We start from the raw sequence: 25,682 nt of genomic DNA, 5'->3' as shown, positions 1-25,682 counted from the left end.
ATGTTCTAGAACCTCACCAGCCAAAATGAAAGTCCTTGCTGTTGGGGAGGGAATTTGAGAATTTTTACCCAAGTGAAGGAAGAGCAATATTCTTCTAAGTCAAGGTGGTGTGTGGCCTGGAGGAGAACTTTCAGGTGGTTGTTTTCCCAAATATCTGCTCCCTTGTCTTTCTGGGTAATTGTGGGGTATAGGGAAATAAGCTTAATTTACATCTCTGTCTAAGAACTGACAACTGAGTTGGGATAAAAGGCTCTTTTTCGGAATGGCAACCATTGACAAGTGGTGTCCCGCAGGGTTCAGTGCTGGGGCCACAGCTGTTCACTTTATATATGAATGATCTGGATGAAGGGAGTGGGGGCATTCTGGCGAAGTTTGCTGATGATACGAAGTTAGGTGGACAGGCAGGTAGTACTGAAGAGGTGGGGAGGCTGCAAAAAGATTTAGACAGTTTAGGAGAGTGGTCCAGGAAATGGCTGATGAAATTCAACGTGAGCAAATACAAGGTTTTGCACTTTGGAAAAAAGAATACAGGCATGGACTATTTTCTAAACGGTGAGAAAATTCACAAAGCAGAAGTACAAAGGGATCTGGCGGCGTTGGTCCAGGATTCTCTAAAGGTTAACTTGCAGGTAGAGTCTGTGATTAAGAAAGCGAACGTAATGTTGTTGTTTATCTCAAGAGGGTTGGAATATAAAAGCAGTGATGTGCTTCTGAGACTTAATAAAGGTCTACTTAGGCCCCATTTAGAATACTGTGTCCAATTTTGGGCCCCACACGTGGGACATACTGGCGCTGGGGCGTATCCAGTGGAGATTCACATGGATGATCCCTGGAATGGTAGGTTTAATGTACGACGAACGGCTAAGTATCCTGAGTTTGTATTCATTAGAGTTTAGAAGGTTGAGGGGAGATCTAATAGAAACTTACAAGATAATGTATGGCTTAGAAAGGGTGGATCCTGGGAATTTGTTTCCATTAGGCGGGGAGACTAGGACCTATGGGCACAGCCTTAGAATTAGAGGGGGTAAATTTAAAACAAAAATGAGGAGACATTTCTTCAGCCAAAGAGGGATGGGCCTGTGGAATTCATTGCCACGGAGTGCAGTGGTGGCCGGGATGTTAAATGTCTTCAAGGCAGAAACTGATAAATTCTTGATCTCACAAGGAATCAAGGGCTACGGGGAGAGTGCAGGGAAGTGGAGTTGAAATGCCCATCAGCCATGATTAAATGGCGGAGTGGACTCGATGGGCCAAATGGCCTAATTTCCACTCCTATGTCTAATGGTCTTACGTGAATAAACAGGAACTACGCCTGCAATAGCAGCTGACGACCAGTGAAATTCCACAGGGGTAAGTGTTGGGACTGCAATTATTCACATTATTAATCAACAATCTGGATGAAGGAGCTGAGGGCATTGTTGCTAAGTTTACATATGTCACAAAGATAGGTGGAGGAACAGATAGAGCTCAGGAAGCAGGGAAGCGGCAGAAGGACTTGGGCAGATAGGCAATGATGAGGAAGATAGGCAAAGAAGTGGGAGATGGGGTACACTGTGGGAAAATGTGAGGTTATGCACTTTGGTAGAGAGAATAGAGGCGTACACTATTTTTTAAATGGGGAAAGTCTTCGGAAATCTGAAGCACAAAGGGATTTGGGAGTCCTAGTTCAGGCTCCTGTTAAAGTTAACATGCTGGTTCAGTTGGCAGTTAGGAAGGCAAATGCAATGTTCGCATTCATTTCAAGAGGGCTAGAATACAACTGAAGAGATTACGTTTGAGGCTGTATAAGGCTCTGGTCAGAATGCATTTGGAATGTTGCGAGACATTTTAGACCCCATGTCCAAGGAAGGATATGCAAGTATTGGATGAATCCAGAGAAGGTTTACAAGTATGATCCCAGGTATGAAGGGCTTATCACACAAGGAGCAATTGAAGACTTTGTATACAGTTAGACCCACTCCTCCTGCTCTCTCACCAGAGCATTGTATATTTTCCCTTTAAAGTATTTATCTAATTTTCTTTTAAAAAATACTGCAGAAAATGCCCTCATCATTCTTTTTATCGTGATTATTTGTGTAAAGAAAATGTTTACCTTCCCTCTTGTTTTGTTTTGCCAATTAGTTTAAATCAATGTTCTCTGGTTATGATCCCTGTCAATGAAAACACTGCAATCTTTTTGCACTTTGTCAAACCAATTCATTACTCTTTTGAATAGTTTTATCAAATCATCACTTAATCATCTCTGCCTGAAAGAAAACGAGCTTTTTCTTTTTCATCTCTTTTCAAAACTGAAGTGCCTTACTTAAGGACAAATCATGTTTGCTAACTGTAACAGCTTTAGTTTAAAGAAAAGGATGCATGCTCAGGCATTTGGTGAAATGAAAGAGGGTTCCAGCACTAGAGGAAGAGTGGCTTGTATCACTGGGATGGTCTACACCTGAACCTTGCTGGTGCCAGTCTTCTGATAAGACACATGACTAGGGAAACAGAAAGGGCTTTAAACTAAATAGAAAGATCAAGTGATTAAATTTGGCAGATGTAGAGATGATGCAAGAAAGAAATGTTATTAATATGGATTATGATAAATAAACAGTGACAGATTTGTACTGTCTGTTCCCTCCTCAGAGGAAATCAATAGATAAGGCTTGAGGTTACAAAACAATAAAATATCCAATCTAAAGACATGCACACAGCATTCAAAACAAACTAGACGAACTAATGGCGCAAACAGAAATAAATCAGCATGATCTGCTAGCCGCTGCAGAGACATACATGGTTACAGAATGGGATCTGAATTGAAGATACATGAAGTTAGGAAGTACAGGAAGCCAGGTAAAAGTAGATGGGTGGCTCTGTTAATAAAGGATATTATTACACCAATGGAGTGGGTAAACCTAAGTTCAAGAAACTATAATGTGGTACTCTAAACAGAGATGAGAAGTAATAGGGGCAAGAAGTCAATTGTGGGAGAGCTATACAGATGTCCTAACAGTAAGCACGATTGGAAATATTAACGGAAGAAATATGAGACCTTGTCACAAAGTTACGGTGGGAATCATGGAAGAGTTCTGACATTTAGGCTAGGAAAATCAAATGAGCAAAGGTTATATTTGACGAGGTGTTCACAGAATGTTGTCAAGTTAGTTTCTTAGAACATTATATGCTGGATCAAACAGAGAGCAGGCTATACTGTTCCTGATATTGCACAATAAGAAAGGATTGATTAATAACCACACAGTGAGGGTAACCCTAGATGGCAACAATCATTATACAATTGAATGTCCACGCAGTAGGGTTGTTGTATTTGGTGACTTTAACTTTCCTAATATTGATTGGAACCTCCTTCGAGCAGAAGATTTGAATGGCGCTGTTTTTGTAAGGTGTGTTCAGGAGGGTTTCCTAACGCAGTACGTTGACAGGCCGACGAGGGGAGAGGCCATTCTAGACTTGGTGCTCGGAAACGAGCCGGGGCAGGTATCAGATCTTGTGGTGGGAGAGCATTTTGGTGATAGTGACCATAACTGCCTCACATTCTACATAGCTATGGAGAAGGAGAGGATTAGGCATAATGGGAGGATATTTAATTGGGGAAGAGGAAACTATGATGCGATTAGACATGAGTTAGGAAGCATGGACTGGGAGCAGTTGTTCCATGGTAAGGGAACTATAGACATGTGGAGACTGTTTAAGGAACAGTTGTTGGGAGTGATGAGTAAATATGTCCCTCTGAGACAGGCAAGAAGGGGTAAGATTAAGGAACCTTGGATGACGAGAGCGGTGGAGCTTCTTGTGAAAAGGAAGAAGGTAGCTTACATAAGGTGGAGGAAGCTAGCGTCAAGTTCAGCTAGAGAGGATTACATGCAGGCAAGGAAGGAGCTCAAAAATGGACTGAGGAGAGCCAGGAGGGGGCACGAGAAAGGCTTGGCAGAAGGAATCCGGGAAAACACAAAGGCATTTTACACTTACGTGAGGAATAAGAGAATGATCAAAGAAAGAGTAGGGCCGATCAGGGATAGCATAGGGAACTTGTGTGTGGAGCCTGAGGAGGTAGGGGAAAACCCTAAATGAGTTTTTTGCTTCTGTCTTTACGAAAAAAACGAACTTTGTAGTGAATGAAACCTTTGAAGAGCAGGTGTGCATGCTGGAATGGATAGAGATAGACGAAGCTGATGTGCTGAAAATTTTGTCAAACATTAAGATTGACAAGTCGCCAGGCCCGGATCAGATTTGTCCTCGGCTGCTTTGGGAAGCGAGAAATGCAATTGCTTCGCCACTTGCGAAGATCTTTGCATCCTCGCTCTCCACTGGAGTCGTACCTGAGGACTGGAGAGAGGCAAATGTAATTCCTCTCTTCAAGAAAGGAAATAGGGAAATCCCCGGAAATTATAGACCGGTAAGTCTCACGTCTGTCGTCTGCAAGGTGTTAGAAAGGATTCTGAGGGATAAGATTTATGACCATCTGGAAGAGCATGGCTTGATCAAATACAGTCAACATGGCTTTGTGAGGGGTAGGTCATGCCTTACAAACCTTATCGAGTTTTTTGAGGATGTGACTAGAAAAGTCGATGAGGGTCGAGCTGTGGATGTGGTGTATATGGACTTCAGTAAGGCATTTGATAAGGTTCCCCATGGTAGGCTCATTCAGAAGGTCAGGAGGAATGGGATACAGGGGAACTTAGCTGCTTGGATACAGAATTGGCTGGCCAACAGAAGACAGCGAGTGGTAGTAGAAGGAAAATATTCTGCCTGGAAGTCAGTGGTGAGTGGGGTTCCACAGGGCTCTGTCCTTGGGCCTCTACTGTTTGTAATTTTTATTAATGACTTGGATGAGGGGATTGAAGGATGGGTCAGCAAGTTTGCAGACGACACAAAGGTCGGAGGTGTCGTTGACAGTGTAGAGGGCTGTTGTAGGCTGCAGCGGGACATTGACAGGATGCAGAGATGGGCTGAGAGGTGGCAGATGGAGTTCAACCTGGATAAATGCGAGGTGATGCATTTTGGAAGGTCGAATTTGAAAGCTGAGTACAGGATTAAGGATAGGATTCTTGGCAGTGTGGAGGAACAGAGGGATCTTGGTGTGCAGATACATAGATCCCTTAAAATGGCCACCCAAGTGGACAGGGTTGTTAAGAAAGCATATGGTGTTTTGGCTTTCATTAACAGGGGGATTGAGTTTAAGAGTCGTGACATCTTGTTGCAGCTCTATAAAACTTTGGTTAGACCGCACTTGGAATACTGCGTCCAGTTCTGGGCGCCCTATTATAGGAAAGATGTGGATGCTTTGGAGAGGGTTCAGAGGAGGTTTACCAGGATGCTGCCTGGACTGGAGGGCTTATCTTATGAAGAGAGGTTGACTGAGCTCGAACTTTTTTCATTGGAGAAAAGGAGGACGAGAGGGGACCTAATTGAGGTATACAAGATAATGAGAGGCATAGATAGAGTTGATAGCCAGAGACTATTTCCCAGGGCAGAAATGGCTAGCACGAGGAGTCATAGTTTTAAGCTGGTTGGTGGAAAGTATAGAGGGGATGTCAGAGGCAGGTTCTTTACGCAGAGAGTTGTGAGAGCATGGAATGCGTTGCCAGCAGCAGTTGTGGAAGCAAGGTCATTGGGGTCATTTAAGAGACTGCTGGACATGTATATGGTCACAAAAATTTGAGGGTGCATACATGAGGATCAATGGTCGGCGCAACATTGTGGGCTGAAGGGCCTGTTCTGTGCTGTACTGTTCTATGTTCTATGTTCTAATTCAGTTTGAGGGAAGAAAGAGTGGACACATGACTAATATTTTGAACTTAAATAGGAGAAACTGAGGTTACAAAAGCAGACCTGGCTGAACTGGACTGGCAAACAACATTAATGGATAGGTCAACACTGGTAAACTATTTCAGATACGTTCCAATGAGTAAAAACAATTCCAAGGAGAAGACCTACGATTTGTGGTTAAACAAAATAATTTAAAGATGATAGGAATCTATGTCTATATTGATGGACTACTTGGGAAACTACAAGATAATGAATTGTTTAAACATGCTCTGGATTAAAAAGGGTTTGTACCAAGGGTTTGAGGAGAACTCATTTGATTTTTTAAAACGATGCCAACAATTTAGCATGGGCTGTGATCCACCTGTTAATTAAGAAAAGTCAAATAATTTGGGACAAACAGCCAAAAAAAGCTTTGGAGGAGACTATGGAGCCTCTGAACTGATGATTTTCTAGTAATCTTTCTGGACTGTCTTTTGATTTTATGAACCTAGGGAATCAGAGAAGAGAAAACAACTTTAAAGCAGCAGCAAGATTATCCCCTTCTCTTTCTTCCCTGAAGCACTTGGGGATCTGACAAAATTTCCTCACCTCAGTTTTTCAATTACATTGTAAACTCAAAAAAGCTGAACTGTTGCCACAATCCAAAGACTTTGATCCAGCTTGATTGCCATTTAAAATTGAAGTCTTTTTTGGAAGATCATCTGTTGGCTGCCAGCAATTCGTTTGAGAGAACAATGGAACCCGACAGACTGTGAGAATTCATCAAATTAATTCTTTGTTTTTCAAACCATTGGCCAAGAAGGATGGTTTTCTCTTTTTAAACATCATTTCTGCAGTCTTTGTTGTCTTTTCTGTTTTTGAGAATGAATTTTGTTTAATAAACCTTTATAATAAATTGTTCTGTTCTGGGTAATAGTACAAAAGTGAGACAATTGGCCATTTTGATGATTGAAACAAAACATTTACACTATGGTATGACTCGTGGGGTAATAGGGACTGATTAACATCACATTCTTCCTGTCACAAATGTAATAAACATTAACTGAAACTTATCAAAAAAAACCTATCATTGGGCAAAGATGGGACACAAGTCAGAAGATTGGACAGAATATAAAAATCAAAAAATTAATAAGGAGGGAAAAGATTAGAATGAGAGAGAAGTCTAGCTAGAAATATAAAAACAGAGATTAAAAGTTTCGAAGAGTATTTAAAAATGAGAAGAGTTAAAGCGAGCACGAGCCATTTATGCCCACCCTATGTCAGCTAACAGGAAACAGTCTTGCACCCTTGGCAATGTGCTGCCCTTTCCTGTGGAAATTGAGTATGGAGAATTACTAATGGAAAATAAGCAGAGGGTACATGAACTGAACAGATATGTGCATTGGTCCCTGCTACAGTGGAAACTAGTAAAATCCCCAAAATAGCTACAAATTAGGAAGTGGAGGGGAAGAGGGAACTCAAGAAAATTACAAATACTGGGAAGGTGTTACTGAACAAATTATTAAAAACATTGTGGTAAGACACTCAGAAAAAATCAAGGTCATCTGCAGAGTCAAGATGAGTTTGTGAAAGGGGAATCATGCTCAACCAAGTTTTAGGAATTCTTTGAGGAAGGAATGTATGCTGTGGATAACAGGAACTGATGGAAATACTGTGCTTTGATTTTCAGATGCCATTTAATAAAGTGCGACATCAAAGGAACTACAAGCTTGTGGTGTAAGGGGCAGCACATTGGCATGGATAGAAGATTGCTTCCTATTAGCTGGCACAGGGTAGGCAGAAATGGATCATTTTCTGGTTAGCAAACGCATTGAGCGATGTGGAAGACGGATCAGTGCTGGGGCCTTAACTACTTACAACTTATGTATAAACTTGGATGATGGAACTGAAGATACAGTTGGTAAATTTGCTGATGACACAAAGATAGGTAGGAACATAACTTATCAAGAAGATATAGAACATAGAACCGCACAGTACAGGAACGGGCCCTTTGGCCCACGTGATGCCAAATTACACTAATGCCTTCTGCCTGCCCTTGGTCCATATCCATCCATTCCTTGCATATTCATGTGCTTATCTAAAAGTCCCTTTATGCCCCTATCGTATCTGCCTCCACCACCACGCCTGACAGCACATTCCAGACTCCTTTTACTTTCTATGTAAGGGGCCTACCCATCACAAGACCTTAAATGCATGCCTCCTAGTTTTAGACATTTCAACTCTGGGAGAAATTTTCTGACCGCCAACCCTATCAATGCATCTCATAATTTTACAGGCTTCTATCAAGTTTTCCCTCAGCCTCCGCTACTCCAGAAAAAACTACCCCAGTTTTTTTAGTCTCTTCTTATCCAGGCAACATCCAGGCAAACCTCTTCTGCACCCTCTTCAAAGCCTCCACATCCTTCCTGTAATGTGGTGACCAGAACTGAATGCAATACTCCAAGTGTGGCATAACCAAAGTCTACTAAAGCTGCAACATGACATCTTGACTCTTGTACTCAATTTCCCAATCAATAAAGACAAGCATGACACATGCGAGATAACCAAGGGGTCTTTTCTGATGAAGGGTCTTGGCCCGAAACGTCAGCTTTTGTGCTCCTAAGATGCTGCTTAGCCTGCTGTGTTCATCCAGCTCCACACTTTATTATCTTGGATTCTCCAGCATCTGCAGTTCCCATCATCTCCAAGCATGACATATGCCTTCTTTATCACTCTATCTACTTGTGTGGCTACTTTCAGGGAGCTATGGAGTTGAACCCCAATATCCTTCTGTACATCAATGCCCTATGGGTTCCGGATATTCACTGTATACTTTTTCTTAACATTTGATCTCCCAAAGTGCAGCACCTCACACTTACTGGATTAACCTCTATCTGCCATTTCTCTGCCCATATCTGCAACTGTTCTATATCCCGCTGCATCCTTCAACAATCTTCTACACTATCCACAACTCCACCGATCCTTATATTGTGGAGACGGTTTAAGGAACAGTTGTTGGGAGTGATGAGTAAATATGTCCCTCTGAGACAGGCAAGAAGGGGTAAGATTAAGGAACCTTGGATGACGAGAGCGGTGGAGCTTCTAGTGAAAAGGAAGAAGGTAGCTTACATAAGGTGGAGGAAGCTAGGGTCAAGTTCAGCTAGAGAGGATTACATGCAGGCAAGGAAGGAGCTCAAAAATGGTCTGAGGAGAGCCAGGAGGGGGCACGAGAAAGGCTTGGCAGAAGGAATCCGGGAAAACACAAAGGCATTTTACACTTACGTGAGGAATAAGAGAATGGTCAAAGAAAGAGTAGGGCCAATCAGGGATAGCATAGGGAACTTGTGTGTGGAGCCTGAGGAGGTAGGGGAAGCCCTAAATGAGTTTTTTGCTTCTGTCTTTACGGAAGAAACCAACTTTATAGTGAATGAAACCTTTGAAGAGCAGGTGTGCATGCTGGAATGGATAGAGATAGACGAAGCTGATGTGCTGAAAATTTTGTCAAACATTAAGATTGACAAGTCGCCAGGCCCGGATCAGATTTGTCCTCGGCTGCTTTGGGAAGCGAGAAATGCAATTGCTTCGCCACTTGCGAAGATCTTTGCATCCTCGCTCTCCACTGGAGTCGTACCTGAGGACTGGAGAGAGGCAAATGTAATTCCTCTCTTCAAGAAAGGAAATAGGGAAATCCCCGGAAATTATAGACCGGTAAGTCTCACGTCTGTCGTCTGCAAGGTGTTAGAAAGGATTCTGAGGGATAAGATTTATGACCATCTGGAAGAGCATGGCTTGATCAAATACAGTCAACACGGCTTTGTGAGGGGTAGGTCATGCCTTACAAACCTTATCGAGTTTTTTGAGGATGTGACTAGAAAAGTCGATGAGGGTCGAGCTGTGGATGTGGTGTATATGGACTTCAGTAAGGCATTTGATAAGGTTCCCCATGGTAGGCTCATTCAGAAGGTCAGGAGGAATGGGATACAGGGGAACTTAGCTGCTTGGATACAGAATTGGCTGGCCAACAGAAGACAGCGAGTGGTAGTAGAAGGAAAATATTCTGCCTGGAAGTCAGTGGTGAGTGGGGTTCCACAGGGCTCTGTCCTTGGGCCTCTACTGTTTGTAATTTTTATTAATGACTTGGATGAGGGGATTGAAGGATGGGTCAGCAAGTTTGCAGACGACACAAAGGTCGGAGGTGTCGTTGACAGTGTAGAGGGCTGTTGTAGGCTGCAGCGGGACATTGACAGGATGCAGAGATGGGCTGAGAGGTGGCAGATGGAGTTCAACCTGGATAAATGCGAGGTGATGCATTTTGGAAGGTCGAATTTGAAAGCTGAGTACAGGATTAAGGATAGGATTCTTGGCAGTGTGGAGGAACAGAGGGATCTTGGTGTGCAGATACATAGATCCCTTAAAATGGCCACCCAAGTGGACAGGGTTGTTAAGAAAGCATATGGTGTTTTGGCTTTCATTAACAGGGGGATTGAGTTTAAGAGTCGTGACATCTTGTTGCAGCTCTATAAAACTTTGGTTAGACCGCACTTGGAATACTGCGTCCAGTTCTGGGCGCCCTATTATAGGAAAGATGTGGATGCTTTGGAGAGGGTTCAGAGGAGGTTTACCAGGATGCTGCCTGGACTGGAGGGCTTATCTTATGAAGAGAGGTTGACTGAGCTCGGTCTCTTTTCATTGGAGAAAAGGAGGACGAGAGGGGACCTAATTGAGGTATACAAGAGGGGATGTCAGAGGCAGGTTCTTTACGCAGAGAGTTGTGAGAGCATGGAATGCGTTGCCAGCAGCAGTTGTGGAAGCAAGGTCATTGGGGTCATTTAAGAGACTGCTGGACATGTATATGGTCACAGAAATTTGAGGGTGCATACATGAGGATCAATGGTCGGCACAACTTTGTGGGCTGAAGGGCCTGTTCTGTGCTGTACTGTTCTATGTTCTATGTTCTATTGTCTGCAAACTTACTAACCCCATTTAGAATACTGTGTCCAATTTTGGGCCCCACACCTCAGGAAGGACATGCTAGCACTGGAGCGTGTCCACCAGAGATTCACACGGATGATCCCTGGAATGGTAGGCTTAACATATGATGAACGGCTGAGGATCCTGGGACTGTATTCATTAGAGTTTTCATATGTATTCATTGAGGGGAGATCTAATAGAAACTTACAGGATAATGAATGGCTTAGAAAGGGTGGATGCTGGGAAGTTGTTTCCGTTAGGTGGGGAAACTAGGACCCATGGGCACGGCCTTAAAATTAGAGGGGGTAAATTTAGAACGGAAATGAGGAGACATTTTTTCAGCCAGTGAGTGGTGGGCCTGTGGAATTCATTGCCACGGAGCGCAGTGGAGGCCAGGATGTTAGATGTCTTCAAAGCAGAGATTGATAATTTCTTGGTCTCGCAAGGAGTTAAGGGCTACGGGGAGAGTGCAGGGAAGTGGAGTTGAAATGCCCATCAGCCATGACTAAATGGTGGAGTGGACTCGATGGGCGGAATGGCCTTACTTGCACTCCCATGTCTTAGGGTCTTAACCCACTACATTTTCAACCAAGTCATTTATATATATCACAAACAGTACAGAGGTCCCAGTATGGATCCCTGTGGAACATCACCAGTCACCAATCTCCAGCCAGAAAATCACTCTCCCATTACTACCCTTTGTCTGCTATGGGTGAACCAATTCTGTGGCCAAGTCACCATTGATCCACACATCTTTATCTTTGGGATGTGCCTACCATGGGGGACCTTGTCAATAGCATTACTAAACTCCATTTAGACAACATCCATCGCTATACTCTCATCGATCACTTTCATCACGTCTTTGAAAAATTCCCTCAAGTTAGTAACACATGACCTGCCCTGCACAAAGCCATGATAACTAGGACCTCTAATTGGACCATACTTATCCAAATACACATAAATCCTATCCCTAAGAATTCTAGCTCATGGCTTCCCAACCACCGATGTGAGACCTACCAGTCTATAGTTTCCTGGAGGCTATGAAAGGATATAGGTAGACTAAGTGAGTGGGCAAAATCTGGAAACCAAAGTAGACGATTGAAATTGTCCATTTTGGCAGATAAAATAAAAACAGCATATAATATAAATGGGTGATAATTGCAGGACTCTGAGATGCAGAGTGATCCCAGTGTCCTATTGCATGAATTGGAAATGAGTAAGATAAAGGTGCAAACAAGTAAATGGGGACGCTAATAGAATGCTATCCTTTAATCCATGGGGAATAAATGCAAAAGTACGGATGTTTTGCGTCAATTATTCAGGGCACTGGTGAGACAACAGCTAAGTATTATCTTTAGCATTTGCCTCTTTATTTAAGGAAGGACATAAATGTGTTGGAAGCAGTTCAAAGAAGGGTTTTTGAGTTAATACCTAGAATGAGTGTATAGTCTTATGATGAAAGGTTGAATAGATTACGGTTATATCTCATCTGCTTGATCGAAATATTTAACAGCTTGAGAGAACTTGACAGGGTAGATATAGAGACAATATTTCCATTTGTGGTCACTGTCTAAAGGTACATTATCACTCATGTAAGACAGAGATGAGAACTTGTTTCTAATGGAATGGTTGTGAATCTTTGGAACCCTTACTCAAAAGATGCTGGGAGCTGGGTCTTTAAATATTTTTATGGCAGAAATGGATAGATTTATGACAAGGAAGAGATGAAAGGTTATCAGGGATAGGCAGGAATGTGAAGTAAGCTATGATCTTATTGAATGGTAGAATACATGCAAAGGGCTCAGTGGCCCATTTCCACTCCTAATTCAATGTTGGTAGGTTAAATTCCAAAGTTTAACATTACCTTTCTCAGTTAAAGATCCAGCAGTAGTAATGGAAATTTCCTGAATAATTATTTTATTAATCAGTCATAAATAAAACATTGGTAAAACATGAGATCTTAAAACCAGATACTAATGGTGGATTGTACAAGAGAGGAGAGACAGTTTATAGAGGGGGCACCATTCATTACCTGTGTTTGAACAGATGCATAAGGACCTCCTGGATCACTGCTTAGTAGGTTTTCACTGTTCATTTTAGTTTTCAGACAAGCAATGTAACGGTTGCAAAAATCTTTGCAGAGATCATTAACTTTCTCCAACTCCAACAGATGAATACGTAACACTTGGATTGCTTTCACCATCTATATAGTGTGAAAACAAAGACAAAGTAAATAAATGGTAGCACAATAAATATGAGCCAGTCAAAGTTAATGTAGAAATCTGTGAATACTTTTCAACTGGGACAAAATTAAACATCAGTTGTAATATTTACAAAATCTTCCAATAGTTTTGTATTCAGATTGCAGACAGCCTACTTCTATGAAGCAATTATTATCATTAACTTGCGATTAAATCTCGAAGATGGAATGTTTTAAGACCAAAATCACCTAATATTGAGAGAGAGCAAACAGGTGGACAGATTTTTTTTTATATAAAAAAGGTAAGAGAGAAGTTGCTAAAGAGGATTCCATTTGATCTGTGTTTAAAAGGACAAATAGATAAACATTGCTTCCACTTTTGAAGATCTTCTAACAGGTTTTAATGAAGATCTTAATGTAGGTTAGAGATTTAGACAGGAGGTTATGCGAAGTCATCAGAATACGTAATTCACCCTGAAACTGGGTTAATCGTGGAATTGAAGAACAAAAACATGAAAGGGGGATTAGAGCAGACAGCATATTTGGGCCTAAAGTCGAGGTATAATATGTCTGAATAGGTTGATTGTTGAGATTGCAGTAGAACAAAGATGAGAAGCTGAATGGTTTCAGCCTGTATCAAAAACTCTGATTATTGAAGAAATTGTGCAGTAATTAAGAATGTAAATTAAATGCAAACTCATTCTTAACTAATTCAGTCATTATTTACATCAGTGAGGAGAGGAGGCAGTGTAATGGTAATGTCACCAGGCAATTAAACAACTCACTGGAGGAACAGGCTCCATAACTATCCCCATCCTCAATGATGGAAGAACCTAGCACATCAGTGCAAAAAATAAGGCTGAAGCTTTTGTAGGAATCTTCAGCCAGAAGTGCCAATTGGATGATCCATCACAGCATTCTCCAGTGGTCCCCAGCATTACAGGTACCAGTCTTCAGCCAACTTGATTCATGCCATGTGATATCAAGAAACAGTTGGAGATATTAGATACTGCAAAGGCTGAGAGTCCTGAGAACATCCTGGCAATAGTACTAAGGACTTGTGATGCAGAATTTGCCGTTCCCCTAGCCAAGCAGTTTTAGCACAGTTACGACACTGGTATCAACCAAACAATGTGGAAAATTGCTCAAGTATGGCCAGTACATAAAAAGTAGAACAAATCCAATCCCCATCAGTCTACTCTCGATCATCAGGAAAGTGCTAGTGCTATCAAGCAGCACCTGCTCAGTGACAACAAAGTGTGGAGCTGGATGAACACAGCTGGCCAAGCAGCATCTTAGGAGCACAAAAACTGACGTTTCGGGCCAAGACCCTTCATCAGAAAGGGGGATGGGGAGAGGGTTCTGAATAAATAGGGGGAGAGGGGGAGGCGGATCGAAGATGGTTAGAAGAGAAGATAGGTGGAGAGGAGAGTATAGGTGGGGAGGACGGACAGGTCAAGGGGGCAGGATGAGGTTGGTAGGTAGGAAATGGACGTGTGGCTTGAGGTGGGAGGAGGGGATAGGTGAGAGGAAGAACAGGTTAGGGAGGCGGGGATGAGCTGGGCTGGTTTTGGTTTGCAGTGGGGGGGAGGGGAGATTTTGAAGCTGGTGAAATCCACATTGATACCATTGGGCTGTGGGGTTCCCAAGCGGAGTATGAGTTGCTGTTCCTGCAACCTACGGGTGGCGTCATTATGGCACTGCAGGAGGCCCAGGCCAGAGACTTGGAATACTGTGTGGAGTAACACACATGCTGACTCCTCAAACCTGACCACCATCTACAAGTCATAAGTCAGCAGTGTGATGGGATACTCTCCACTTACCTGGATATGCACAGCCCCAACAACAATTATGAAGCTTGACACCATCGAGGACAAAGCAGCCCGCTTGATCGGCACTGCATCCACAAACATCTGCTCCTCTTCCACTGACACTCAGTAGCAGCAGTGTGTACTATCGACAAGATGCGCTGCAGAAATTCACCCAAGATCCTCAAACAGCACTTTCTAAACAGTATTCTGCTGTGGGGTGGCAACTTTTTAAAAATTCATTCACGGGATGAGGGCATCACTGGCTAGGCCAGCATTTATTACCCAAAGAGCAGTTAAGAGTCAACCATATTGCTCCAAGTCTAAAGTTACACACAGGCCATTTTAGTGAGCTAGATGGGTTTTTCCGACAATCAACATTAGATTCATGGTCATTATTAGACTCTGAATTCCAAATTTGTACAGAATTCAAATTCTACCACCTGCCACGGTGGGATTCGAACCCAGGCCCAGAACATTACTGGGCCTCTGGATTAATAGCCCAGCACCATTCCACTGGCCATGTCCATACAGGTCTATCCACTCAAGATAGGTTTCCTGTTTGCATTCCAAGTGTTCTTTGTCAGATGCAATGATGTCAAGCTAGTGTTCGTCTCTGACCACTGCCTCCTATTGGCCAACTGCTAGCTAAAGGATGACCAGCGGGCTGGCAAGGGATCATGGAAGCTGAATGTGAAACCTCTGACCCCAGGAAACATTAAGGATCTTAAAGGGTTTATACAGGTTGGAGAATCATGAAACACCTCTGAGTCTCCATCAGACTGATGGGAAACAGTCAAGGGGAACATCTATAAGTTCTTCATCCTCAAAGGTGTTCAGATGGCGAGAGACAGAGAGTTGGGAAAAACTGTTCAAACTCCAGAAACCCATACAGATCCTACTCCTGCTGTAGGTGATGGGGGTCGATGTCACACAGGGTCTCCAGGAGGTGAAGCGCCAGCAAGCCTTGCTCCTTGCCTCAGATGCCCCCAAAATAATTTTCCAGTCCAGGGTCTGCACAGTGGAGCAAGATGAGACATGCTCATGTTTCTTCTTCCAGAAGGTGCACAGGGAGAGCTCTGTGATCACCAGCCTGAAGGAAAAAGATGGCTCGGTAACATCATCTCAGTCTGACATCCTGAGGATCAGCAAATCTTTTTATGCCAGAATATATGGCATGACGCCCACAGACAGCACAGCCTCCCAGTCGTTCCTGTCCTTTACCACGGAGGTCTTAGATGACAGCATGCAGGACAGGCTGGGCCAGCCGTTATCTCTGGCCGAGCTGACCAAAGCTCTTGAGTCCTCTGAAGAGAGTAAAATTCATGGAAGTGACAGTCTTCTGGCTGCTCTGTGGGACTTGATTGACTGACTACGACTGCTGGAGGTGTACGACAGTGTGTTTCTGTCAGGTACCATCGGCAAATCCATGATCAAATGTATCATCACCCTCATCTACAAGCAAGAGAAAGGGAGAAAATCTGAAGTTGGTGACCAATTTCACTGCTTAATGCAGACTACAAAATCCTGTCTAAGGTCATCGCCAACCAGGTCAGGTCTGTTCTGAAATCAGTGACTCACCCCGGCCAAACCTGTGCTGTACTGGGCAGGAAGATCTAAGAGCTGCATGCTCCTCAGGGATACCACCGCCTATGTGCAGTACAAAGGAATGAATACCTGTCTCATCAGACTGGGCCAGGAGAAGGCCTTTGGCAGGATACTGTGCACATACACCGGGGCCACGTTCTCCAAAATTGGCTTTGGGGAGGGAATCTGCAATTGGATCCAACAGCTTTACACCAACATTGTTAGTGCTGTCTCAATCAAATGGCAGGAATTAAAAAGCTTCTCGACCAGCTCTGGAGTCAGGTAGCACTGCCCATTCTCTCACCGAATTTGTGTGTTGTATAGCCTTTGCTGAGTCCATCAGGAAGAATGTGAGCCACAGTGGGGTGACTATTTCAGGCAAAGGAGGCCTGCTGGTCAAAGCCTCCCTGTACATGGATGACGTATCCTTGTTCTACTCAGATCTGTTATCAGTGCGCTGACTCATGAGCATGTGTGATCAGTTCAAAGTGGCCTCGAAAATCCAGGTAAATTGAGACAAGAATGAGGCAGTTTTCTTTGGGAACTAGGCTGACCGATCCTTTATCTCATTCACCAGCAGGACAGGGTACCTGAAGATGCTGGGTATATGGATTGGAGGACTCAGGGCATGTGCAAACACTCAGAAGGAGAGTATTGCCAAGGTGAGGCAGAAACTGAGCGAATGACAGCACCGGTCCCTTGCCACTACAGGTAAAAGGTTGGTTATCAGGTATGAAGTTCTGTTGGTGTTGCTGCACATGGCGCAGGCCTGGCCTATTCCCTGAACCTGCACAACTGCAGTCACCCGAATCATCATCTACTTCACCTGGAGGTCAAAGATGGATTATGTCTGCAGGGACACCATGTACAAAGCTCTTGATGATGGGGGTGGTGTTGGGGGGTGGGAGAAGAAGAGAATGTACCCAACTCTGCCCTCATCCTGATGGTCACCTTTGCGCGTGGCTACATCAAGCTGTGTATAGACCCTCAGTAGGCAAATACCAAGTGTCACTATGTACTGAGGTTCTATCTATTCCGGTATTGCAAAAGGATGGATACGGCCTCAGTGGCGCAGAATGCTCCAATTCATTGGACCATTCCATATCTGTGATTCTTCATAGAGAAATTTGCAAAGAAGAACACCTTTGACAATAAGTCCATCAAGAAGTGCTCAGCACATAGCATCTTCGAGACCCTGTGGGAAAAGGGAAAAACCGTGTGGTTTCATGAGTAGATTGTCCAAGTCATTTGGCAGAATGTCTCATCACCAGAACTTTCCAACAAGCACCAAGACATCGCATGTCTGCCGGTGAGAAGGACACTGCCTGTTGGGTCTTTATGTACTCTGGACAGCTGTGCCATCACATGTTGCTCTTGAAGTGGGATGGGCTGGGGACTGACAAACATCTCCTTCTGGAATGTGCCTTTGCAAAGGAAGTCTAGGGAAAGATGCAGTGGTTTTTGACACAGTTTGTCCCAAACATCTTTGTGATGCAGGACTCTGTACTCCATGGTCTGTTCCCTGGGACACCACACCGAGACAAACAACAACTGCATCCTGGAGGACCATCAACTCATTGAAAGATGTTCTTTAGTTCTCTCGAAGCTTGTTCATCTTCCAGTGCAAAGAGTTGACCTCAACAAAGTGTTACTGACGAGCATTTCCAAGGTCCAGGACTCGCATTCAGTGATACACTAAAGCTGCTGCCAAACCACAATTTGGAAAGACTACCGTCTAAGATCTTTCTGCTGAAGTATGTTGAAGGTCTGTTCAGTTATCAGACCCACTTGTTGCCTCAATATCAGTAGTTTCCTAAACAAGTAAGAAATCCCTTTGATTTTTCCAATTGAAGCGAATTTCAAATTCCAATGTTTGTTTCTACTGATATGCAAAGATTGTAAAAGATTAAGTACCTTGAATGTACATAAAGATTTTTTATGCATGAAGTATATGTTTGCTTTAAAGTAACACAGTCACCAGCATGTGTAAAAGCGATGGGGTGGTGGGTTGTGTGTGTGTGAAAGAGGGAGAGAGAGAGTTAGAGCAGATACAAGATAAAACAGCATGATGAGATGAGGAGAAAAGTCAAACAGTGACATCACAGAAAGACATCAGTTGATTGGTTATTGAAGTTACTGTCAGGAATTGTGTTTCAAATCCAGTGATTTAGAAATCTAAACAGGTACATGGAAAGTCAGAATTCATAAGGCCTGGAGAGGCAGCTGATTAGTGAGCAAGGACAAAAGAATTTCTACTTTACACTAATCTCCAGTTTTTTTTAAAATAGTACATGATTAAGACTGACATTGGTTAAAGGAATCAAAATTACAGTATGTAATGTTAATTTATGGCAGTGCAGGTGGGCAAGCAGAGTGCTCATTATTCTGTGGGACTGGGGGAGTTGTGGACACACTTTGTGACTTAGCTGAGTCCATGTGCAGTAAGTGTCAACAGCAGAACAAGCTTGAGCTCCGGGTTTCAGAGGTGGGGTAACTGTTCAGTGACGGAGGTATATCCGCTAAGCAGAGAATTATTTGTATAGCATAAAACAAAAACAGAAATTGCTGGAAAAACTTGACAACATGGTTCTGAAGAAGGGTCACTCTGCTTTTTCTCTGCTGCTAGACCTGCTGAAATCTTCCAGCAATATCTGTTGTTGTTTCCATTCAGGATATTAGTGACGGAGATGGATTTTACGAGGAGTGCAGCCAAAGGCAAGTCCTTGGATAACCCAGTTGGACAGGAGGGAGGAAGCAGGCTGGAAGGGCAGAATGACAGCTGATCCTTTAGATAGGGGAACTGAAGGTGTTTCTGCAGTCATTAATGCAACTCTAGAATGGTGTGCTGCCTCCCTGGCCATATTTAGGGATGTCAAAAAATGGTTGCAGGATATTCTTACGAGTCATAAAGTCATACAGCACAGAAACAGATTCTTTGGTCCAACCAGTCCATGCCAACCATATTCCTAAACTGAACTAGTCCCACCTGCTTGTGCTCGGCCGATATCTGAGAACAAAGAACAAAGAAAGTTACAGCACAGGATCGGGGCCTTCGGCCCTCCAAGCCTGCGCTGATCCAGATCCTCTATCTAAACCTGTCACCTATTTTCCAAGGTTCTGGATCCCTCTGCTCTCTGCCCATTCATGTATCTGCCCAGATACATCTTAAATGACGCTATTGTGCCCGCCTCTACCACCTCTGCTGGCAATGCGTTCCAGGCACCCACCACCCTCTGTGTAAAGAATTTTCCACACATATCTCCCTTAAACGTTCCTCCTCTCACTTTGAACTCATGACGCCGAGTAATTGAGTACCCAACTCTGGGAAAAGGCTTCTTGCTATCCACCTTGACTATACCCCTCATGATTTTGTAGACCTCAATCAGGTGCCCCCCCCACAAACCCCCGGTCTTTCTAATGTAAATAATCCGAATCTACTCAGCCTCTCTTCATAGCTAGCGCCCTCCACACCACGCAGAATCCTGGTGAACCTCCTCTGCACCCTCTCCAAAGCATCCACATCCTTTTGGTAATGTGGTGATCAGAACTGTACGCAGTATTCCAAATGTGGTTGAACCAAAGTCCTAAACAACTGGAACATGACCTGAACACCCAGATCTCTCTGTGCATCAATTTTCCCAGGGATTTTCCATTTACCGTACAGTTCGTTCTTGAATTGGATCTTCCAAAATGCATCACCTTGCATTTGCCTGGATTGAACGCCATCTGCCATTTCTCCACCTAACTCTCCAATCTATTGATATTCTGCTGCATTCTTTGACAGTCCCCTTCACTATCTGCTACCCCACCAATCTTAGTGTCATCAGCAAACTTGCTAATCAGACCATCTATACTTTCCTCCAGATCATTTACATATATCACAAACAACAGTGGTCCCAACACGGATTCCTGTGGAACACCACTGGTCACAGTTCTCCATTTGAGAAACTCCCTTCCACTACAACTCTCTGTCTCCTGTTGCCCAGCCAGTTCTCTATCCATCTAGCTAGTCCACCTTGGGGCCCAAGTGACTTCACTTTCTCCATCAGCCTACCATGGGAAACATTATCAACACCTTACTTAAGTCCATGTATGTAACATCCACAGCCTTTCCCTCATCTATCAGAATTCTTTGAGGAAGTGACAAAGTTATCAAGTTGCTCAGACACCATTTTCCCTGCACAAAACCATGCTGCCTATCACTAATAAGCCCATTTTCTTCTAAATATAAATAGATCCCATCCCTCTGTTTCTTCTCCAGCAGCATCCCCACCACTGATGTCAGGCTCACCGGTCTATAATTTCCTGAATTATCCTTGCTACCCTTTTTAAACAAGGGGACAACATTAGCAATGCTCCAATCATCCAGGACCTCACCCGTGCTCAAGGATGCTGCAAAGATATCTGTTAAGGCCCCAGCTATTTCCTCTCTCGCTTCCCTCAGTAACCTGGGATAGATCCCATCCAGACCTGGGGACTTGTCCACCCTAATGCCTTTTAGAATACCCAACACTTTACCCCTCCTTATGCCGACCTGACCTACAGTAATCAAACATCTATTCCTAACCTCAACATCTGTCATGTCCCTCTCCTCAGTAAATACCGACGCAAGGTGCTCATAAAAATCTCACTCATTTTCTCTGACTCATGCATAACTTCCCTGTTTTGTCCTTGAGTGGGCCAACCCTTTCTTCTAGTTTCCCTCTTGCTCCTTATGTATGAATAAAAGGCTTTGGGATTTTCCTTAACCCTGTTTGCTAAAGATATTTCTTGACCCCTTTTCACCCTCTTAATTCCTCGTTTCAGACTGATAGTGATATTCTTCCAAAGCTTCGTCTGTTTTCAGTCACCTAGACCTTATGTATGCCTCGTTTTTCCTCTTTGTTTGTCTCACAATTTCACCTGTCATTCATGGTTACCTTATCTTGTCCTTTGGATTCCTTATTTTCACGGGGACATGTCTGTGCTACGCTCTAATCAACCTCTTTTTAAAAGCCTCCCATAAATCAAATGCAGATTTACCCTCAACTGCTGCTCCCAATCCACATTCCCCAGCTCCTGCTGAATTTTGCTATAGTTGGCCTTTCCGCAATTTAGCGCTCTTCCTTTAAGTCCACTCTTGCTTTTTTCCATCAGCATTCTAAAACTTAGGAATTATGATCACTAGTCCCAAAGTAATCGCCTACTGAAACTTCAACCACCTGGCCGGGATCATTCTCCAACACCAGGTCCAGTATGGCTCTTTCCCGAGTTGGAATATTTACATCCTGCTCTATAAAACCCTCCTGGATGCTATTTATAAATTCTGCTCCATCTAAACGCCTAACACTAAGTGAATCCCAGTCAATGTTGGGAAAATTAAAATCTCCCATCACCACAACCCTGTTCCTCCTACATATTTCCATAATCTGTCTACACATTTGTACCTCTATCTCATGCTCACTGTTGCGAGGCCTGTAGTACACCCCAGCATCATTACCGCACCCTTCCTATTTCTGAGCTCTGCCCCTATTGCCTCACTGCTCGAGTCCGCTATAGTGCCCTCCTTCGGCACAGCTATGATATCCTCTTTGACCAGTATTGCAACTCCTCCACCCCTTTTACCTCCCTCTCTATCCCGCCTGATGCATTTATATCCTGGGATATTTAGTTGTCAATCTTGCACGTCCGTCAACCAAGTCACAGTAATAGCAATAACATCATACTTCCAGGTATTAATCCAAACCCTAAGTTCATCTGCCTTACCTACTACACTTCTCGCATTAAAACAAATTCACCTCAGACCACCTGTTTCTGTGTGTTCATCATCTGCTCTGTGCCTACTCTTCTCATTAGTCACACAGACTTCATTATCTCGTTCCTTACAGGCTTTAGTGACTACATCCTTACTGTCCACTAACGTCCTCATTTGGTTCCCATCCCCCTGCCACATTAGTCTAAGCGCAGCCCAACAGTGTTAGCAATAGCAACCCCAGGACATCCCACCTCCTCCAGAACTAGACCCAATGTCCCAAAAATCTGAACCCCCTCCCTCCTGCACCATCTCTTAAGCCACTCATTTATCCTACCTGTTCTTTCATTTTTACTCTGACTAGCACATGGCACTGAACATAGAACATTACAGCACAGTACAGGCCCTTCAGCCCTCGATGTTGTGCCGACCTGTCATACTGATCTCAAGCCCATCTAACCTACACTATTCCATGTACGTCCATATGCTTATCCAATGACGACTTAAATGTACCCAAAGTTGGCGAATCTACTAGCATTGCAGGCAAAGCGTTCCATTCCCTTACTACTCTCTGAGTAAAGAAACTACCTCTGACATCTCCCCTATACCTTTCACCCCTCAATTTAAAGCTATGCCCCCTCGTGCTCGTTGTCACCATATTAGGAAAAAGGCTCTCCCTATCCACCCTATCTAACCCTCTGATTATTTTATATGTTTCAATTAAGTCACCTCTCAACCTTCTTCTCTCTGATGAAAACAGCCTCAAGTCCCTCAGCCTTCCCTCCATATCAGGCAACATCCTAGTAAATCTCCTCCGCACCCTTTCCAAAGCTTCCACATCCTTCTTATAATGCGGTGACCAGAACTGTACACAATACTCCAAGTGCGGCCACACCACAGTCTTGTACAGCTTCACCATAACCTCTTGGTTCCGGAACTCGATCCCTCTATTAATAAAAGCTAAAACACTGTATGTCTTCTTAACAGCCCTGTCAACCTGGGTGGCAACTTTCAAGGATCCGTGTACATGGACACCGAGATCTCTCTGCTGGAGATCTCACTGGTGGCAATCCTGAGATTACTACCTCAGAGGTCCTACCTTTTAACTTGGCCCCTAATTCCCTAAATTCTGCTTTCTCGTCCTTTTTTTTTACCCGTATCATTGGTGCCTATATGCACCACGACAGCTGGCTGTTCACCCTCCCCCTTCAGAATGTCCAGCAGTCGATCTGAGAACATACCTGACCCATGCACGTGGGAGGCAACATACCATTCGGGAGTCTCGTTTTCAACCACAGAACTGTCTATCTATTTCCCTTACAATCAAATTCCCTGTGACGTTAGCCCTTCCACTCCTTTTCCCACCCTTCTGTACAGCACAGCCAGCCACGGTGCCATGAACCTGGCTCCTGCTGCCTTCCCCTGGTGAGCCATCTCCCCCAACAGTATCAAAAACAGTATACCTGATTTGGAGGGAGATGACTGCCGGGGACACCGGCACTGCCTTCCTGCTCTTTCTCTGCCTTTTGGTCACCCATTCCCTTTCTCCCTCAGCGATCCTCATCTGCAGTGTGACGAATTTGCTAAACGTGCTATCCATGACCCCCTCAGTATCACATATGCTCCAAAGTGAGTCCATCCACAGCTCCAGAGCCATCAATGTGGTCTAACCAGAGCTGCAGCTGGACACACTTCCTAAACATGTAGTAGTCAGGGATATCAGCCGCGTCCCTGGGATCCCACATTGAGCAACAGGAGCATAACACGGGTCTTGGATCTCCTACCATTCTTACTCTTAAGCTTAACTTAGTCCTACTATAATATCAAATACCAGATAAATGAAATGAAAAAAATTTTACCAATCACTACTTACCAGCACACGATTAAAAAAAAATCAAGAAAAGTCTTACCTCATCAACACACCACAGAGGCTTTTTTTTGGTCAGAGGAGGGTGGTGGGTTGGAGATACTACGGATTTTAGCCACTGCTCAAATATATCAGTTCACTCACCTTCCCAGAGAGCAATTTGATCGCTCCCACTCAGTTCTGCTGCCAAAATGAAGAACTTACCTTCCTGGCAGCCCCCTGGTCCTCGCTCTCACCTCTCTCATTGCAAAAATGGAGGCTGCTGATTCCATGAGGTAACTATTTAAGTGAGAAACTTACCTTCTCAGCAGCCCCCGGTTCACGGTCTCACCGCTCCCGCTGCTGCTGCAAAAATGGAGCAGACCCTCCAAACATTTCTAATTCACATACTTATCTAAATGTCTTTTTATTGTTGTAACTATAGCGGCATCCACTACTTCATCTGGAAGAGATAGTAGGAACTGCCGAGGCTGGAGTCTGAGATTACACAGTGTGAAGCTGGATGAACACAGCAGGCCAAGCAGCATCAGAGGAGCAGGAAATCTGATGTTTCCGGTCTGGACCCTTCTTTAGAAATGGAGGAGCAGAAGGGGGCTGGAAATAAACAGACAGGAGGGGCGCAGTGATAGAAAGTGTATGGTGGAGCAGATAGGTGGGAAAGAAGACATGCAGGTCAAGGAAGCGGGGATGAAGCTTGTAAAGGTGAGTGTAGGTAGGAAGTGGGGGTGTGGGTTAGTCAGTGAGATGGGAGGAGCGGACAGGAGGGAGAGAGAAGACGGGCATGTCAAGGAGGCAGGGATGGGGGGGGGAGAGCTGGTCTTGGGATGAGGTCGGGGGTGGGGAGATAATGAAGCTGGTAAAATTGATATTGAGACCATTGGATTGTAGTGTTCCAAGGCGGAATATGAGCTGCTGTTCATCTGGAAGGCGATTACACACAAGAACTACTCTCCATTTAAAAATAATACCCCTCATGTCTTTTTTAAATCTTTCTACCCTCACCTTAAAAATATGCTCCCTAGTTTTGAAATCCCTCACCCTAGGGAAAAGACACCTGCCATTCACCCAAGATAACAAAGTGTGGAGCTGGATGAACACAGCAGGCCAAGCAGCATCAGAGGAGCGGGAAAGCTGACGTTTCGGGCCTAGACCCTTCTTCAGAAATGGGGGAGGAGAAGAGGATTCTGAAATAAATAGACAGCTAGGGAGAGGCAGGTAGAAGATGGATAGAGGAGAAGATAGGTGGAGAGGAGACAGACAAGTCAAACAGGCGGGGTTAGAGCCAATAAAGGTGAACCTAGGTGGGGAGTTAGGGAGGGGCTAGGTCGGTCCAGGGAGGGCGGACAGGTCAAGGAGGTGGGATGAGGTCAGTGGGTAGGAGATGAGGGTGGGGCTTGAGGTGGGAGGAATGGAGGTGGGGACGAGCTGGGCAGGTTTTGGGATGCGGTTAGGGGAGGGGAGATTTTGAAGGAGGTTTGAGGACCGCTTTGTGGAACACCTACACTCAGTTCGCAACAAACAACTACACCTCCCAGTCACAAACCATTTCAATTTCCCCCCACCCCCCAATTCCTTGGACAGCATGTCCATCCTGGGCCTTCTGCATTGCCACAATGATGCCACCATAAAGTTGCAGGGACAGCATTCATATTTCGCTTGGGAACTCTGCAGCCCAAGGGTATCATAGAACATTACAGCACAGTACAGGCCCTTCGGCCCTCGATGCTGTGCCGACCTGTCATACCGATCTGAAGCCCATCTAACCTGCACTAT

The 25,682-nt window shown here is 44.2% G+C and overlaps 1 protein-coding gene across 6 annotated transcripts in view; it reads right to left on the bottom strand.

The window, feature by feature from the left end:
- Positions 1-25,682, bottom strand: part of LOC125456760 (homeobox protein PKNOX1) — a 138,747-nt gene that overhangs the window by 54,300 nt on the left and 58,765 nt on the right. For all 6 annotated transcript variants that reach the window (XM_059650057.1, XM_059650060.1, XM_059650056.1 and 3 more), the window contains one exon: positions 12,749-12,919. In XM_059650057.1, coding sequence (XP_059506040.1) covers positions 12,749-12,919 — 171 coding nt within the window. The remainder of the gene's footprint in view (positions 1-12,748; positions 12,920-25,682) is intronic.

The sequence above is a fragment of the Stegostoma tigrinum genome, chromosome 12 (genome assembly GCF_030684315.1).
Source record: "Stegostoma tigrinum isolate sSteTig4 chromosome 12, sSteTig4.hap1, whole genome shotgun sequence".
Classification (NCBI taxonomy): domain Eukaryota; kingdom Metazoa; phylum Chordata; class Chondrichthyes; order Orectolobiformes; family Stegostomatidae; genus Stegostoma; species Stegostoma tigrinum.
The sequence above is the reverse complement of the archived record's forward strand: the minus strand, read 5'-3'. Positions and strand labels throughout refer to the sequence as shown.